This window comes from Echiichthys vipera (assembly GCF_963691815.1).
Source record: "Echiichthys vipera genome assembly, chromosome: 11".
Taxonomy (NCBI): domain Eukaryota; kingdom Metazoa; phylum Chordata; class Actinopteri; order Perciformes; family Trachinidae; genus Echiichthys; species Echiichthys vipera.
This window is the reverse complement of record NC_139836.1, coordinates 8,036,823-8,055,090: the sequence shown is the minus strand read 5'-3', so window position 1 is coordinate 8,055,090 and position 18,268 is coordinate 8,036,823. Positions and strand designations below refer to the sequence as shown.

The 18,268-nt window shown below is 41.1% G+C and overlaps 1 protein-coding gene across 1 annotated transcript in view; it reads left to right on the top strand.

Annotated features, from left to right (window-relative positions):
- thada (THADA armadillo repeat containing) overlaps nt 1-18,268 on the top strand; it is a 109,747-nt gene that overhangs the window by 25,514 nt on the left and 65,965 nt on the right. The window contains exons 23-28 of the mRNA XM_083922653.1: nt 191-323; nt 3,921-4,043; nt 4,526-4,648; nt 4,811-4,902; nt 12,530-12,619; nt 16,925-17,056. Coding sequence (XP_083778779.1) covers nt 191-323; nt 3,921-4,043; nt 4,526-4,648; nt 4,811-4,902; nt 12,530-12,619; nt 16,925-17,056 — 693 coding nt within the window. The remainder of the gene's footprint in view (nt 1-190; nt 324-3,920; nt 4,044-4,525; nt 4,649-4,810; nt 4,903-12,529; nt 12,620-16,924; nt 17,057-18,268) is intronic.

Here is an 18,268-nt window from a genome sequence, read left to right as displayed (position 1 = left end):
TGTGTGTGTGTGTGTGTCTGTGTGTGTGTGTGTGTGTGTGTGTGTGTGTGTGTGTGTGTGTGTGTGTGTGTGTGTGTGTGTGTGTGTGTGTGTGTGTGTGTGTGTGTGTGTGTGTGTGTGTGTGTGTGTGTGTGTGTGTGTGTGTGTGTGTGTGTGTGTGTGTGTGTGTGTGTGTGTGTGTGTGTGTAAGGAGTGGAAGTCAGGCTCTGCAGCAGCTCCCGGCCCGCTGGCTATCTGAGGTTCTGGAGGAGGTCAAATCCAGTGACCCGTCGTCCAAGCTGTGTGCCACTCGACGCAGCGCTGGAATTCCCTTCTACATCCAGGTGTGTAAGCATGCTTTTCGAAATTTAACATGACATTACGTAACATTTACATAACAATCGGGCTGAGACGTATCAAAAGGGCGCTTGTGTTTCAGTCTTGATGCTGGATTTGAATCGAAGAGGTGGCAGGAGGCTGTTGTTTTATCTAAAACACTTCAGAATGCAGAAGATGCAGACTTTTGTCAGTAAACGGCACATAGCACAGTGTTGGTTGGGGTGATGGTCATGTTGGTTTACCCATTGTTGGTGAATCTATTTCTCTGTGGACACAATGATGCTTTGTTGCCGTTTGTGAGACTTTGGTGTTGTTTTAAACATCGTTTGGGATTTTCTTTTTTCGTCAGTTTTAAGGTCATTGGTTTTTTTGTACCTGGAGATTTTTCCACTATCATACCTAACTTTCAGGTGGGCAGGGGATCTTGTTTTATTATTGTTGTTGGTTTATGTTAATTCTGTTGTCACTGGATTTGGGTTGATTAAATATGTAACTGCAATAAGCGGTGTCAGTTCTGATGATTAGGATTAAGGATAATATGGTAAAATACAAATTCTAATCCACTCTGAAGTGTAACATGTGGTCATGTGACCACCAAGGTTATGGTATGAAATGTGTTGCACGGACATGGTGAGGGTTATGGTTAGTGAATGAATGTTGGACAGTTTTCAGAGGTTTAGTAATAGAAACCTTGTGCGTGCGTGTGTGTTTGTGTTCCTGTTTACTCCTAAAAGGAGTGCAATCAGCAGTTCTTGGCATGCCACTGGAGCACTCATGCTGGAAGAACATTGAGTTTCTTAATCCATCCGTCTTTTTTTCTCAGCCACACACTCACATAAACACTCATAACACATACACACACATTGTCCTTTGGTTGACCCTTCGTAGTAGTCACCAGTCCCACACACCTCTAACAATGTGCTGTAATCTGTGATTCACCTACCTTAACACTTGACTGACTCAGTCTGTTATTCAGCCGTAGATCACCTCCCCACTTCCTCTGATTACTGATATTAAAGCTAGACATGACAGAGTTCATGTTTTATCACAGCAGTAATTTCAGAGTGGGGTTGCTCTTTCTTGTGGTTATGGGTAGGAGGCACATGGCTGCACCGCTGACATCATGGACTCTTTTCTGTTTTTTACGCGTCCGTGTGCCAGTGAGGCTGAATTTAACCAGATTGGATTCCTAATTTTGATTTTGAAAATAGTTCCAAGTTTCAAAAGTCCTAACTTTGAATTTCTGAAACTGACATTCATGGCAGCAATGTGATTTTCCCTGATTATTTATGGGACTTTCCTGACCCTTTTTGGGGAATTTTCTGCATGTTTAATGCTTTGGGGATCCCTGTTGCAGTCTTCAACATATAGTAAAGGGAGAGAAAGAGAAGTAAAGCAGAACAGAGTATGGAAATACATATTGATGACTGACTTAAGATGAGGATGAAGGAAGACATAGAAGATAAGATAAAGGAGAACTTGGAAGAGCAGAGGAAGTCTGGGGAGCTGCAGAAATCGACACCTTGGCACAGCTCTGGGCTGCATTCTTTCACACAGAAAGACCGAGTCAGATCTGGGAAGGCTGGCTCCCGAGCTTACCTCATACTGGTCTGGATCGACTTGGGACAGACTTCACAGGAACCGGGGCCAGTCCTCCTCTGCCTCTTAACCTTCCACCCCCCAGGATTTCAGAAGAGCCAGACTGCCTTTTCCTCTCCTCCCTAACTCCATCCTCCATCTCTCCATCCCTCCAAGGTCTAAATCTTAACCAAACATACAGCTGGCTCCCATCAGCTCCCACAGTAAGATAACTCCTTCCTCGCACAGCAGCCAGTTGCTGTCACCTCCTCACTCCCACATTCCCAACTCCCACTGATGCATACAAATGATGTCATTCAGAGAAGCTATCAGTTTAGGCAAACTTATGTAATCATAAAGCTGTCTTTATTTGATAGGATACCACTGTATACAGTGATGGGCATCATTCAGTTCAGTTTACAAGAGTCTGTTGCTGCAAAAAATAACTTAATTCAATAGATTGGCTGATATAAATACTAATGAAATGTAGGAACAAATGATCGGTTGCATATAGCATGTGCCAAATTGTAAACTATACAGTATACTGTATTGTAATGACCGTTCACAAAGGGTAGATGATATGCAGTAGATCATTTGATGCTTACTGACTCTTGACAGGTAAACAACACTGCACTATTATACTGAGTTGTCTGCAAAAACAAAAATCATAAAGCTACATATGAACTTAATAAATAACGGTGTGGCAGCATTAAACCATCGGAGCATACACTCATCATTCACTCTATTAGGTACACCTGCTTGCTTACCAAATATTTGATCAGCAAGACCATCTGCTGAAGTTCAAAGCAAGCATCAGAATGGGAAGAAAGGTGCTTGTTGGTGCCAGACAGGCAGGTTTGAGTATTTCATAAATTGCTGATCCGATGGGATTTTTTATGCGAAGAATGGTCCGAAAAAGAGAAAATATCAGTGGGATGAAAATCCCTTGTTGATGGTTGTGGTCAGAAGAGAATGGGGGGACTGGTTGGATCTGATAGAAATGCAACAGTAACTCAAATATAATAATACAGAAGAGCATTTCTGAACGCACATGTCACAGGCTTTAACTGGAACAGGCTCTCCAAAGTTGGATAACAAAAGCTCCGAAAAAAACATCGCCTGGTCTGATGAATCTCAATTTCTGCTGTGACGTCCAGATGGTAGGATCAGAATTTGGTGTAGTCGACATGAAAGCGTGGATCCTTCCTACCTTGTATCAATGGTTCAGGCTGCTGTTGGTAGTGTAGTGGTGTGGGGGATATTTTCCTGGCAGACTTTGGCCCCCCTAGGACCAAATGAGTATTGTTTAAACACCACAGCCTACCTGAGTATTGCTGCTGACCATGTCCATCCCCTTTTGACCACAATGTATGTGATACATCTTCTAAACGCTGCTTCCAGCCGGCTAACACAACGTTTCAAAAAGCTCAAATAATATCAAACTGGTTTCTTGAACTTGACAACAAGTTCACTGTAGTCAAATGGCCTCCACAGTCACCAGATCTCAATCCAATAGAGCTCATTTGGGATGTCATGGAACGGGTGATTCACATCATGGATGCGCCTCCGACAAATCTGCAGCAACCGCGCGATGCTGTCATGCAAATATGGAGCGAAATCTCTGAGGAATGTTTCCAGCACCTTGTTGAATCCATGCCAGGATTTCATTAAAGCCAGGAATGTAAATACTTAATTGCTGCAGATAAGATAGCTATTGCACATACTATTGTTGCAGCTCAGGTTCATAGTGCAACATCACCTTATTCTGTTCTTGAAAAGGTGGAAAAACAAAAACAAAATATTGTGGTTAACGTAGGCACCAAATTTTGAGAAGGAAGAAGAACTTTGGGATTCCAACAGTGGTCAAAGCAGTACAGTGCTAAATTAATGGCGTACTTTTTAACAAAATCAAAATCCAGTGAAGACACAGTAATCACAGGACTAACTCTGCACCATCCCGTGACCTTTCTGTTGTCCCTACTGCATGCCTGCTGTGTTTTGATGTTTTCTTTTCACTTCCACAGGCTCTGCTCTCCTCTGAGCCCAAGTCGTCCAGTTGCAGTCTGTTGAAGATGACCATGAGGGAACTGATTGCTTTGGCTATGCCCTCTGCCAACCGAAACACGGACAGCTCCACCGTCCCTCAGGTTTGACCACTCACGCACATGCTTTTTTATGCCTAATGCACTTTCCCTGAAGTTCAACGTGTTCTGTAACCAAAGAGCATAAAAAAAGGTTGGAAATGTCTAATCAGTGGGGTTTTCAGTGCTGTAGGAAGTCAGTGTATCTACTCTGAAAATGAAACAAAATACTGTATATCATATCCGTCATAGTGGTGGTGGATGGCACTGGGAAGACAGTCCATCTTAACATTAGGAATTCTAGTTGGCTGTTGCTGTTAAGTTTGTCTACTAGCATCAGGAGTCATCGTTTGCAGGTCATGTGATATTTTAAAAATCAGAAATCAATTCTGTAGCACATCAGCTGTGGAGGCCTCTTTGACTCATTCTGTTAATGTTGTTGACGGTTATATTATTTTCTTTCTCATTTCTTCTTTCTCATCAATTCCCAATGTGATTCTGCTTAATTCTTGATTGTGGTTAAATGTTATCTGTTTACCTGGCCACAGGTCCATGCTCTGAACATCCTCAGGGCTCTGTACAGGGACACTCGTCTGGGGGAAAACATCATTCCCTTCGTCTCAGATGGAGTGCAGGCTGCTGTACTGGGCTTCACCTCTCCTGTTTGGGCGGTAAGAATTTTCTTTCTGAAACTAGACAGAGTAACATGCAAAGCCTCTCCAAGGAGGTGTTTCTAATAGTTCACCACCCCAGTTACACACACTTACACATTCAAATACACTCTCTTTGTCTTCTATCCTCTTTCCCTCTGTGTGTTTTGTTTTGTTTCCCAGGTGAGGAACTCCTCCACTCTTCTCTTCAGCACTCTGATCACAAGGATCTTTGGAGTGAAGAAGGGGAAGGATGAGCACTCGAAAAAGAACAGGTCTGCTGCTTCTCCTTCTCTAACGCTGCTCCACTAGCTCCACTAGTTTACTGGCGTGTGCATCAGTGCAGAATGAGATGCTTACATTTGAATGAAGTACAAGTCAGTGGTTATCAGCCATGTATGTGCAAAGACGGTCCAACAGTCACAATTATTAGTGCAAAAAAAAGTTTTGGGCAAGTTCAAGCAACAGTGGCCCCCATCAAACATTTTAAGAACATTGAGGTAATTCCACTTAGGTCAAAAGTTTAATAGTAAATAATGGGCCATCTTGTACTTGAGTGTAATTATCCTTATTGTCACTACTTTTTGCTATCAGAATTAAATTATTTTAGACTCTAAGCTACACTGTTTAGCATAGAATGTAACAAATCATTTTTTAAGTACATCAACACAAATTTACAAGAACAAAAATGTACAAGAGAACAATATACAGTACTTAAAGCTGAGTTAAAAGAAGCAGTGGTTGTTTTACACCACCGGGGGACACTGTCGTAACACCACTCTGGCTGAACTGCAGGTCTTACTCTGCTCAAACCCACTACTGATTATTAGTGTGGATATTGCAGTTCTCCACTGTTGTTGTACCAATAATGAGTAAAAGGATGCTGCAGACAAATAAAAAAAGAGCAGTGGACATGGAAATATGAAATGGAAATGCACAATATCAATTTTACGGTTCTTTACACACGATAAAAACACACGGAACCATCCAAGGATGCTGTTTTGTAACTGGTTTTATACCTGGGGTCTGAAATTGATCAGGCCCCTCGTATAAAATTCAGCATTTTTTGCAAATGCGTGCCAACAAAAATACAGTACAAAACGTCTGATATTATAACGGTTAGAAATGTTCGCAGATTACACATCTGTGACATGCCTTCTGTAAACAAAATCATTCTGAAGTGTGTGTGTGTGAACAAATTCTCCTCTTTGTCGATGCTGTGTTTATTATTTAAGTGATAAAAAGGTCTCACTCTCCATTGGCCACACATTTTTTTATTTTGAAATTCACAATCCACAACAACACGTGGCGATAGCCTTACACATTATAAGGACAAAGTGTTGAGATTACGAGAAACGTACAAAGCCAGAAGCCACCAACCTAACATATCCCAAATGTTCTGTCTGTCATTCCAGTAATCATTTTGTTTGAGGAGCTGGATATCTAATTTTGGTGGATTTAATGTAACCGCCACACACCCAGTCAAAATGAGGTTGAGCTGTGGAAATGAGGAATCTGTTTGGATGTTTAACTGTCAGTTTTAGTTGGAAGGTTATCAGCTGTTGGTCCTGCTTTGCTGTCAAGGATTGTTTGAAAAAAAGGTGGATTGTTTTTGAGGTTTCTGGAAAAGAATCTCAAATTCTAACAGGATCCCAATGCCTTGTCAAACAGCCATTATTTTGAAACCTTGATAGTGAAAATGATGGCCGACCTGGGTCAAGTGTTCTTTCGTCATACAGTATATTGTATGATTTGTTGCATCCAATGTAGTTGCTGGAGAAGTGGAGTTGAGCACTTGGGATGCTGCAACAGGCTCCACAGGATTATATAATCACAGGAAAATATTTGATGCTGCAGCAGACACATTTTCCCCAAATAATGTATCTTATGTGCTGGTATCACAAAGTCGAATAGCTCTCTTTTCTTTGTTTTTCTACTCTTTGTTTGCACAAAAAATAGGTTTGTTTTTAGACACTCAAGAAGTGCACACAAGTGATAGATAGTAAGAAACAATTAACTTGTGTTGTTGTGTTTTTTGGCATGACGTGCAGGCATGTGTTGTTCATTGCCATCAAAATTCAATTTGTCCAATACTTTAGTGACTATATAACTGTAAAACCGCAGACATTAAAGGGCCTCAACTATAATCAGTTTCTGCTAATCAGCAAATGTTAGCATGCTAACACGCTAAACTAAGATGGTGAACATGGTAAACATCTGCTTCTATCTGCTTAACGTCAGCATATTATCATTGTCATTTAGAGCATGTTAGCATGCAGACATTAGCATGTAGCTCATCAACTTCTGTGCAGTACAGTGTCACAGAGCCACTAGCATGACCGTAGAGTCTTATACTGTGTTTACCTCAAGGGATAGATGGGTGGTAGAGATGGAATCGATTCACACATTAATGATTTGCGAGTGTTCGCGTTACCTTGATGGTTGGTTGATTACAGAGTTGATTTAAAATCTGTTTGTAGATTTGAATACATTTATTACATTAAATGATCTTCGTCTGATGTCAGGAGTCCATATTTATTTGGTTTCCAAATTGGGGATATATCTGAATTTTGAGAAAGATCCAAGCTGACTAGAAAGATATTTACAAGTTAGAATATCTCTTGATAGAACATGCTACATGATATGCTGAGCTAAGCTAACCATGTCCCTGCTCCAGCTCTGTATATTATGTTAACTAAAATGGAGAACATGGTAAATATTATGCCTGCTTAACATCAGCGTGTTAGCATTGTCAATGTGAGCATTTTGGCATGCTAACATTAGCATTTAATCCAAAGCATCAGTTTGTGTATAGCGTAAGTAGAGCCTCACAGAAGCTGTTAGCATGGCTGTAGATTATTGTTTAAAGGTGCACTAACCCAGTACTACATGAAGCTATATTAAAAATGTTTATATGATTGATATCTTACTGGCCCCCTGTTGGACCCGGTTCAGAGACCCATCTAGTGTTCTGAGCATATTAAAACAAGCATGAACAATAATGTGCATATAATGTTTAGCTGTAGGACTGTGTGAGAGTCATGTTGAGGTCTATATTGAGCTCAGAAGTGATTTGTTATCCCACAAATAATCCAGGGTAGAGTTTCACAGGGCTTGGGCTCTGTTCCAGGAAGCTCTGTCTCATTCCCTTTACTGTATTTCTATTGGCTGCTTCTCTGAAGGCCTCTGAATACTCTTAACCAAGCCAAGGCTGCTCCGGTTTATCTTGTCTCTGTTTTCACTTGTGTTTTTAGTCTGCTGTCTGTCCCTTTTGTAAAGCTGTCAGTTACACCCCCTCCTCTTGTCTGCTGCTTTCTTTCCTAAAATTACTGTGTGGGGTTATTTTTATATGCAGGTAGCAGGGCTGGTGTGGTGTGCTTAATGACAAAAATAAAATTAGCATTTCAACACTTACTTGAGTTATAGTGCTTTTACCATGCTTGTACATGTTTATTTTTTAATATTTAGTTAAGGAATCATTATTTTTATGTTGCAATTGTGCTCTTGTAGCTTGTCAGATGTACCACAGCGCATTGGGGCCACTTTAAAAAAATAAATAATTCTGTACCTGTAGAAGAAGGTAATAATCTGAATTTCCAAGATTAAAGTAGCAGATCTTCAAGAGAAAATTGATACTCTGTGAGATTAAAGTATTATATTTACAAGAATGAAACTCACGTATGTATGTGTAAAAATGGGAATATTCTGTCACACATTTATGAGCAAGAAGCTCAGGGAAAGTGTGGGGCTTTTTTTGTGTTGTTAAGGAACCACATGGCTTTACATTGAAAGGATGGATTCACCTCTTCACACCACAGATGCTGTTACTACTCCAGCGCTGGAATGACCATGGATGACCTACTGTAGTAAAATTATACTTTGTAATGGCATTCAGCAATGAGGAAATATTTGTGACTTTGGCCCAGAATCACCATATTATCATAAGTCTCTGGACTTTGAAGAGACATTGATGTGAATTGAGACTTTTCAGAAGAAAACAACACATGCTGCTGATTTGAATGAGTTGATAGCATTTGTGAATCAGGAACTAAACTTAGGACTTTATAACTTCAGAGAATTATTTTTTTTCTTGTAAAAGTGCCACTTGAATCTCAGAATATCATTCCTTTTTTCTCAGAATATTACCCATCTCTCTCGGCTCCGTAATGTTTTTTGTGGCCCTACTACGCTGCCATATAGTTGTCATGGCAGTAAATCTCATTGTATTGACCTGAAATACAGAACTATATGAGCAAGAAAGCTGACTTATAATTGTGTCCGTGTTCCAGACTGTTGTAGGTCTGGTCTCTGTTATTACCATGATTTTACAGTTGTGATCTCTGGCCGCAGAAAATGCAGTGTGACAGCTTGTCCACTCTAATATTTGGCTATGTGCTCATAAAGGCCTCTTGGTCCACTGAAGCTGGAGCCTAAACATAGCCCCCCCCCTCACACAAACCAGTTTATTTACAGCATTGTGCATATTTGTTTGTTTGGGAAGACTGAGCTTCATGCTGTCTGTGGGAATTTCAGCTGTTTATTTTTACATAGTTACTTGAAGCAAGACATATTGTTAGATAGATATAATGCTTTATTTTTAAGATAGCGACAGTGCACATTAATGAACACAGATATTTACATATCTCTGTAAACTTGCCGGATTATAGCAAAGCTATTAATTTGCTTGTGCATCCATTTGCATGTGGATGGTCGTTCCACTGAACTCAGGCTTCTCCGCTCCATGACCGTGCATTGATGTTTATCCCGCATCGTTGCTGAGATAAATGCAACTGTAAACAAAGCTGACAGAGTGAATATTGCTCTATGCATTCCGGCCAAAGCCCCCAGTTTTATCTCCAGCCTGCGTCATCTCCTCACTTTGCACTCCACGATGTCCTCTTGCACATGCAAAAATGTCCATATCAGTGCTACTTAGGTTCTTTTGAAAAAGCTACTAACGGAAGGCTGCACTCTTTTTCTCCAGCCTTCCTGCTTTTGAGCATGATAGCAAAAGCTTTTCTTCAGTTCTTCTGCTTTTCTTTGATTGTATAACTGATTATAGTGGGACATAAATTGTCACATCTTGTACTTTAAGTTCAGATGATACACACTAACTACCAGCTGCAACACCGGTATTGTTTTCACCTTGTGCACTTTATGCAACTGGCCTGATTTGGCATTGCAGCTGGTGTGATCCCAGCATAAGATGATCTGTAGTTGAAAAATTATTATAAATTTGAGATTCCATTTCTACCTGTAGATCCCCCTAAATCCTACACATAAGTGCCACTACAACACAGCACTAAAAAAATAAGTCCTGTATTCCAAATCCTACTCAAGGTAAAGTACGGTACAAGTGTTATCAGAAAACTTGGTCATGAAGTACTAAATGGTGCCTGCCACTGATATATAATAATATATACAGGACACAAAATGAGGACATTGCCTAAGATCCCCATTAAAAACATGTATTTATCATTTTTACTGTTTTATATGAAAAGATGACAGAAAACAGCTGTCAAAAAATGTTTTGGCGTAAAACATAAATTTTTCCTCTGAAATGTAGTTTAGTGAAGGAATCATGTAACATAAACATGAAATACCCAAAGCACGAGTACCTCAAAATTGTACGTTAGTGCAGAACTTGAATGTGCACTTGTATAATAATTTTCTCATTCTTTCCTGAAAAATCTTATGCAACAAGTAATCTTCAATACAGATTTTGTGTCGTTTGCCTTGAAGGTAATGTAGCCTACACGAGTGCACTCACAGCTGAGAGTCCACAGACATGACCAGGCCTTTTCATTTACACCTCCTCTCTCCCCTCTTCTCCTTTGTGACCCTTACCTCTTTTACCCCAGCTAATCTGCTCGGCACAACCTCTGACCTTTGTCCTCCAGGCGGCAGAGTCTTGTTAGACTGATAGACTCTCATTAAAGAGAGCAGAGGAGGGCATAATATTCACAGCCCTGTATTTTCACACCCAAGCAGTGACCATGAACGTTCAAGGACACTTTCAGATTTGTATTTTCGGCTTTGCAGTAATCCTCTCACTTTATCTGTTTATGTGTCAGGTCACAAGAGGTGAGCGTGTCACATCCAGGTTGAAAGTTTTTTTTTTTTAAAAACCTACACACATGACTCACTTTTTCTACCATGACAGTGCCTGCTGCTAACTTGAACCAGGTCCAGAGTGTGTGTGTGTGTGTGTGTGCGTGTATGCGTGTGTTGATGTGTGTGTTAGTCCAGGACCAGTGGCAGTCGTGACTGAAGCAGTATGCGATCTCTCCAGGCTTGTGATCATGTGCTTGGCAGACCAGACCTCTTCCCTTCAGGAGCGACTTGATTTAGACATGCAGAGTTAAATAAAAAAAACTTTATTGGCCCTGAGGCTGAATGGCGGTTGCAGCAGCAAGACCGCCAGCGTTAAATATAGAGTTAGTCATTTTATTGACAGTTGTGTGTGTGTGTGTGAGCGAATACATAAGCACAAACGCACGTGACCGTAGCACATGGTCCAGTATACGTGCATACACGCAAATGTAAGAGTTTATTTCGAGCTGTAGGAGGGTAAGCAAACATAAAGGCTGGATTTGTTTAGGTGGAAAGTATTAGGCACAAGACCATGCCTTATCAGTATAGGCACTCTATCATTTCTCCTCCTCTGCCCCTGGCTGTTTTTTGCCATGACACTTTTGTCTGGAACATATGAATTTAATCACGACTATATATCAGGTCATTTAATTGACCGCAATTCAAGTTGGTTCAAAGTAAATCCACTAGTAATCCTAATTAAGTCTACTCTCTGTTGACGGTGATTCATGATGGCAATTAGTTTTACACTGCAGAGATTCTGTGTTTATTTTTATTCAGTATACCTGCTCAAGGCTGTTGTTCTAATACTAATGGCGTTGTTGTTGCCATGTTTTTATATCCCATTACATACCAGATTTCTCTCTCTCTCTCCCATCCATGACCACTTTGTGTCTACATGGGTTTGTTGTGAAAATCAAAATGGCCAGTAGTCAGTCATTCTCTTTAATATATGAATTCACCTTACAGCATCTACTGTTTGCCAGACACTCTTCGCCAGATACAAGCTAGTCTTTTTTGTTTTTAACTTATACTCATTTCCATCTATTTAATTGTCTTTTAAGTTCCTCTCTATCAAAGAGTGAGTTAAAACAATTGTTATTGATCATATGACCCACTAACAAATGCACTTGTTGCCTTTTTGCAGAGTATTCCAATATCCGTGTCTATGGCGACATTCCCAGGCTAGATGTAAATAAGCCGCCGCGTTAGTGATGCTGCTGACAGCGTCACCAACGGCTATGCTGCGTTCACTTGTTATTGGAAATTCCATCTTCTGAGTCAGGCTTGTAGTAAGGGCAGAAGTGTAATAGTTGTGTATGTGCGTGCGTCAGTGCGTGTGTCCGTGCGTGTGTCGCAAGTCTTATGGAGTACAACTTTAAAGGACTGTTTTAAAGTTGGGAATAATATTTCCTGCTCCCCACATATTTCCCATGTCAAAGTGAGTTTACTAGACACAAGTAGGTCTCCCCCCAACGTCACATCAACCCCCTTTTTTGGTAAGAGAAAATGAGGCGGAGTCAAAGTCTGACAAGATGCCGACTCCCATAGGCGAGGACGATTGGATGAAGTTGAGAGTACAGACTCCGATGGGTATGCTGGTCTATGGCCATACCATACAGTACCAAAAACTATGGAGCCCCCAAATTCCCAAAACACAATATTATATTAAATTTGTGTGCATCAGAATAAAAACAGAGTAGTGTTTCAGGACTGTGTACTGGAGAAACAGGCTGTTTACCCTTTGGGTATATGTCTTGTGCCCTTATTATGGATTAAAATGTATTTTCCTTCTGTCTCTCCCCTCAGGATGACGGGCAGAGAGTTTTTCACTCGTTTTCCGGCTCTCTATCCGTTCCTTCTGAACCAGCTGGAGGAGGCTGCAGTCACAGTCGAAAGGTGAGGTGCTCCTGCTTAATTCACACACACACACACACACACACACATGCACACTCCACATCCAGCCCTTGCCATGGCTCTTCACACTCCAGTGATCCCATTATAGGTTTAATATTTCTTTCATTTCTAGCCATACGAGACAGCTTTTTTGTTTTCTTAAGCTGATTAAGCAGTGGCGCTTTTGTGCTTGCAAGGAGGAAGAGGTGAAGTTAGTGCAACCTCTCATCAGTCCTAAAACTAGATTGTGGGAACATGCACTGACAGACTGTTTGCTCAAAGAGTAAAACGTTACAACCGAATAAAGTAGATGTCTTGTTGAGATTTAGTTTTGTTTTTTTTGCAGTGTGGAGGTTCATAGGCCTTATCTTTGTAAGCTCAGCTCAAACTCCCTCTTTAAAAGCATCTGAGTCGTCCAACAGCTCCCTGGGCGGCCTTATCTTAATATGGATCCAATTAATTGAATGCTCTTTCAGACCTGCTCTTTCACAATTCCCCTCACTCCCCTCGTCCCTTGTTAAAACATTTACAAATTTCCCACGGAACCAGATCTCGGCTGTCTGACTTCCCACATCATCTCAGCGTATCGCGCCACCCAAACAGACCAACCACACCATACTGTAGCAATACACAACAGGACAGGAGGCCAGAGAGCTGCTGTTAGTGGTTTGAGACCGTCTTGGGAGAGTTAAAGTACAAGTGCATTCCCAATATAGGTCACACTATAGGAAGGATTATAGAAATGGAATTGCGAATACAAGGTTGTGCTTTGGAGTCCGTGTATGCACGTTATCTACAATGTTATCCATATTTTCTCCACAAATGCTCTCCCCAAACAAATACTTAAACTAGAATGGCACTCAGAGAGCACAGACCTCAGCCAAGGCCAGTGGTGCGTTCACACGCTCCTGGGATGGAGTCGTCTCCCGAGTGAGGAAGTCGTTCTTCTGAGCTTTAAGTCGTAATGTGGAAACAACATGGACGCTCCAAAGAAGATCTCTTGTATTTTATTGGTCAGAGCGTTTAAACAACGCGTTGACAGCTGTTTCTAGTATTTGCGTGACAACAAAGAGCAAAGGAGACACATCAGATGAGCCATGAAATATGATCAGGAAAAAATTTTCCCAATAAAATTCCATTTCACACAATATGAAAAATAATTAGCCCCGGGTTTCAGATCAGATCCAAAATTTGATGGATACACTTGTCCATGTACCTGGATCTGTATTTGGCCACTTTTTAAATGCACCAAATTTGGTTTTGACATGAATATGTTGGAGCTGTTGGCTTACAGCTAAGGAGACTGACGTCTTTGTAAGAAAATGTTCATAAATTTCAAATTCCTAATGTTATTATCTCAGGGAAGCAAACTTAACCAGGTTTATCTCTGAAACTATTTCAGGTCAGTGCCCACATTTTAAAGTGCTGCGCGGTGATTTGTTGCACTACAAACAGTCTTATCTGCCTCTGCTTTAACTTCCAAAGAAAACAGTTTTCACATCATATTCGGAGTACTTTTCTCTAATATTCTAAATAAAAGCAACTGATTTATTTGTCTGACGGCAAACTAAATGGCAAACTAAAGCTTTGGTTGACTTTAGAGCTTCTTTTGAGGCTCTGCTACTGTGTCCCCTTTCCAAATGAAGAATACAAACACTGAAGGTCAGCGTTCTGTTTCCACTCTGTTTAAAAGACGTAAAACAAAAATAACCTTTCATCAAACACCCGGGTACTGGGGATGATTGAGGAGTTTAGGGAGTGAGGGCGAGACATTCATGGAAGAGCTCAGCATGGAATTTTAAAATGTCACTAAATGCCACGGAGTCTCTCATTCATCCTGTCAAGTGTTTCTGCCTCCAGCTGTGTCCCAACAAGGCTCAATATGTTTGCAATTCCCCTCTATCTGCCCCCCATCTCTCTGACATCACATCCTGTCCCATTGCGCTCGACTAAACTGTGACACTAAACACATTAGACCAGTTACTAATTGGGCCGCTATTACATTTCCCATCTTGACCCTCTATGGCGGCCCCAGCGGATGGTTCTGTGTGTGTGTGTTTTTGAATGAAGTAATGAAAAGCACAAGTTGTTTTCACAGGGGGTCTGTTGTTCTCTTTCTCTGTTCGATGAGATCCTCATGACTAATGACAGGCCCCGGAGGACATGTTGTAAACACTGTTTTCCCATGTTTCTCCTATCCATCCATCCATCTATCCATCCATCCATCCATCCATCTTCAACCGCTTGTCCCTATCAACGTTGCAGGGGGGCTGGAGCCGATCCCAGCTGACATCGGGCATTTCTCCCATATATAGATATTTTATATATCAGATATTTTGACCTGACACACTGCTGAAGTAATGCTGCTAAAGTTTGAGTGGTTTTATTAACACCAGGATGAAATAAAAATCCTACATATAAAACTCGCTGAACCTTTGGGGAGCTGATTTCCACTTTGTTCATGCCTCAAAGAGCCAGACTGGATAGCAGGACAAGGAGTAAAACCGTTCCAAAGGCAAAACAGGACCCTTCTCCATACTAGATACCTGATAGTCAAACAGTTTCCTTACTTTGTACCGTAGTTGGGAGTTGTTGTCTTTTTCTCCATTTTCCCCCCTTCTTCTTTCACTGCGAGAGTGTCAGAGTGAAACCGTGTAACCGCTGGCAGAGACAGACGGTTTCCATTCTGACTCAGCTGGCAGTGATGAGATTTGTATGGAGGAAAGGAGGGAGGTGAAAAAGCTCAGCTCAAGAATGGATGAGGAGATGACTGTATGTAAGCGTGGGTGGTTTTAGATATGCAGAATTTTGGCCTGTTATATTTGAGATCGGAATTGGGATTATATGTGATTACTTTGGGATATACACTCACTTTCCTTGCTGAGAAGATCTCACCATCTGTACACTAAATACAGTATGAAGCTAGCAGGCACCTAGCTTAGCTTAGTGTAAAAACTGGATCTAAGACTAGTTACATCACATAACACCAAGTAAAACCACAGTTTGTTATTTTTTGCATTCTTGAATGGATTAAACAAACAAGATACAACACTTTATTTATTGAGTTTTAAACGTGCTGGTAGGTGGATCTATTTTAGCTAGCTGTTCCTTCTGCTTCCAGTCTTTAGGCTAAGCTAAGCTACTCGGCTGCTGGCTCTATCTTCATATTTGTTGTACAGACATGAGAGTGGTATCGATCTTCTCTTCTAACTCAGCGAGAAAAACGTTAAGGGGACACCCCGTTATCTCACCGGGTAGAGCATGCGCTCCATGTAAGCCAATTTCTCAAATGCAGCAGGGTTTGATTCCAGCTCACAGCCCTTTGCTGCATGTCATCCCTCTCTCTCTCTCTCTCTCTCTCTCTCTCTCTCTCTCTCTCTCTCTCTCTCTCTCTCTCTCTCTCTCTCTCTCTCTCTCTCTCTCTCTCTCTCTCTCTCTCTCTCTCTCTCTCTCTCTCTCTCTCTCTCTCTCTCTCTCTCTCTCTCTCTCTCTCTCTCTCTCTCTCTCTCTCTCTCTCTCTCTCCCCTTACTTTTATCTACTGTCAAAGTAGGGCCAATGAAAATAATCTTCCTAGTTCCTAAAATGTCAAACTAAACTATTCAAACCTAACTATTCCTTTAAATAGATAAATAATATGCTATCAAATAGATAAAGTGTGCTGGATACTTTTCGCTTCCGCTTCAAGCCGCATGATGTAAATGTCATCATCTGCAAGGGTCGGATATGAACGATCCCCTATGTGGATGCCAGCTTGCTGCCCTGTGAACTGCATCGTATGAAGCATCCTGAACACTTAAGAAGACAAGGAAAACCCCCCAAAACGTTTTATAATAAAGCTATAAATGGTTATTTGCTGTTACTATAACTATATTCCGACAGCGCATTGAGATAGACAATGTGTAAAAAAAAAAAAAAGTAATAAAGCTCTACCTCTGTTTGCTCCTAATGGCATCTGCTAGACCCACTGAGGAGCTGAGGAGTCTCTGACGCATTGTCAATAACTGCTCAAGAACTCTGCTCAAACAAAGTGAATCAAGATTTGGTTACTGTATTGCATATATCTTGCATAAAGTGTTTTCAGAAACATATTTTAGAATATAATTTGGCTGCAAAATAGAAACTTTATCAAAGAAAGACAATATAGTTCAATATTGATGTTTGATGAAAAAGATCAGATAATGTTAAGCCTAAGTAAAGCCATATACTGCTTCACTCACTACATTTACAGCATAGTAGTCATTCAGGTCACATCAGTGTTGCATTGTTAAAATCTGACTGGTTGTTTGTGTGTGTGCGCGTGTGTTTAGTGACAGTGGTCAGGTAAAGCTTCATCCCAGTCTGTTCCTGCTGCTGCTGGTGCTCAGTCGACTCTACCCCTCCCCCATGGATGGATCTTCTTCACCTCTGGGACTCGCTCCTTTCATGCCTTTCATCATAAGGTGGGTGTCAGTACTACACACACAATCGTTGCGTTTACATGCACAGCACCAACCCAAATATGGTCGTTCCCTGGTAAAGGGAATAATCGGATTATTGTAGTTCCCCACGTATACATGAAAGGGGTTGAAAGGGAAAATGACGGGAGTAACTCAACCTCAGGTACAGTATAGAGCCAACATAGAGCTGGTCAGAATACAGCTTTTTCTTACGCTTTTCAAAACAAACAGCTTGGAAATCAGGGGGAAAATGAATGACTTTTTGACAGAATTACGACAGAAACAGGTCGTCTTGGTAGTCGTTTCGGTGCCGTTGGCTTCCTGATTTATTATATTTCCGGGTAAAAAACCATTCCCGCGGAGTGGGGAGTTATAACCCACGGAGAATGTGCAAACACGTAACCCGATCTATGATACTATGTTACTCAGGAAAGCTGTTTACATGCAAAAATACTCAATTACTGAAGGAGTTATCTAGGTCTGTTAAAAAACTAGGTCCATGAAAGCTCCGATTTTACCCAGAGTACAGTATTTACATGGTGTTTGATGAACTGGAGTATGCCCTTAACCCGCATATAATCGAATTTTTAAGCTGCATGTAAACGCAATGACAGATGTACATATTCAGGTACATCATAGACTCACACACACACACACACACACACACACACACACACACACACACACACACACACACACACACACACACACACACACACACACACACTATACATCAGTTAATCACTCCCTTCCATTATAAGAGTTGCTTGTCCTTGAGCAACAATTTCAACTCCTAACTGGTCCAACAGTCTCGGCAGAGCAGCAGTATGAGAATGGGTGTAATGCTCTCCCTATCAGCAGCTCCTCCCTTGTGTCTTCACTATCAATGAGAATGTGTTTCCAGTCAGCCCGAATGCTTATATAAAGGTTAAAATGAAACATTAGCACAGGGAACATTGAGTGAAATCCAAGAAGATCACACACCTGCTCTCCCAGCCACGATAAACCTCTCCAACAGCGTTTCTCTGAACCAGAACTCCTTCTAAGTATAGAACAATCACCAAGACAAAACACCTGCAGTCTAAACATTCATGGGTGTGTGTTTTTACTTTTGTTTGCACAGGTGCTTCTACATCTTTTAAATGAACTTGTATCTCACATCATTTCTTTACTGCGAGTCCAACGGGACCATTTTCTGTATCACCATGTAGGAAA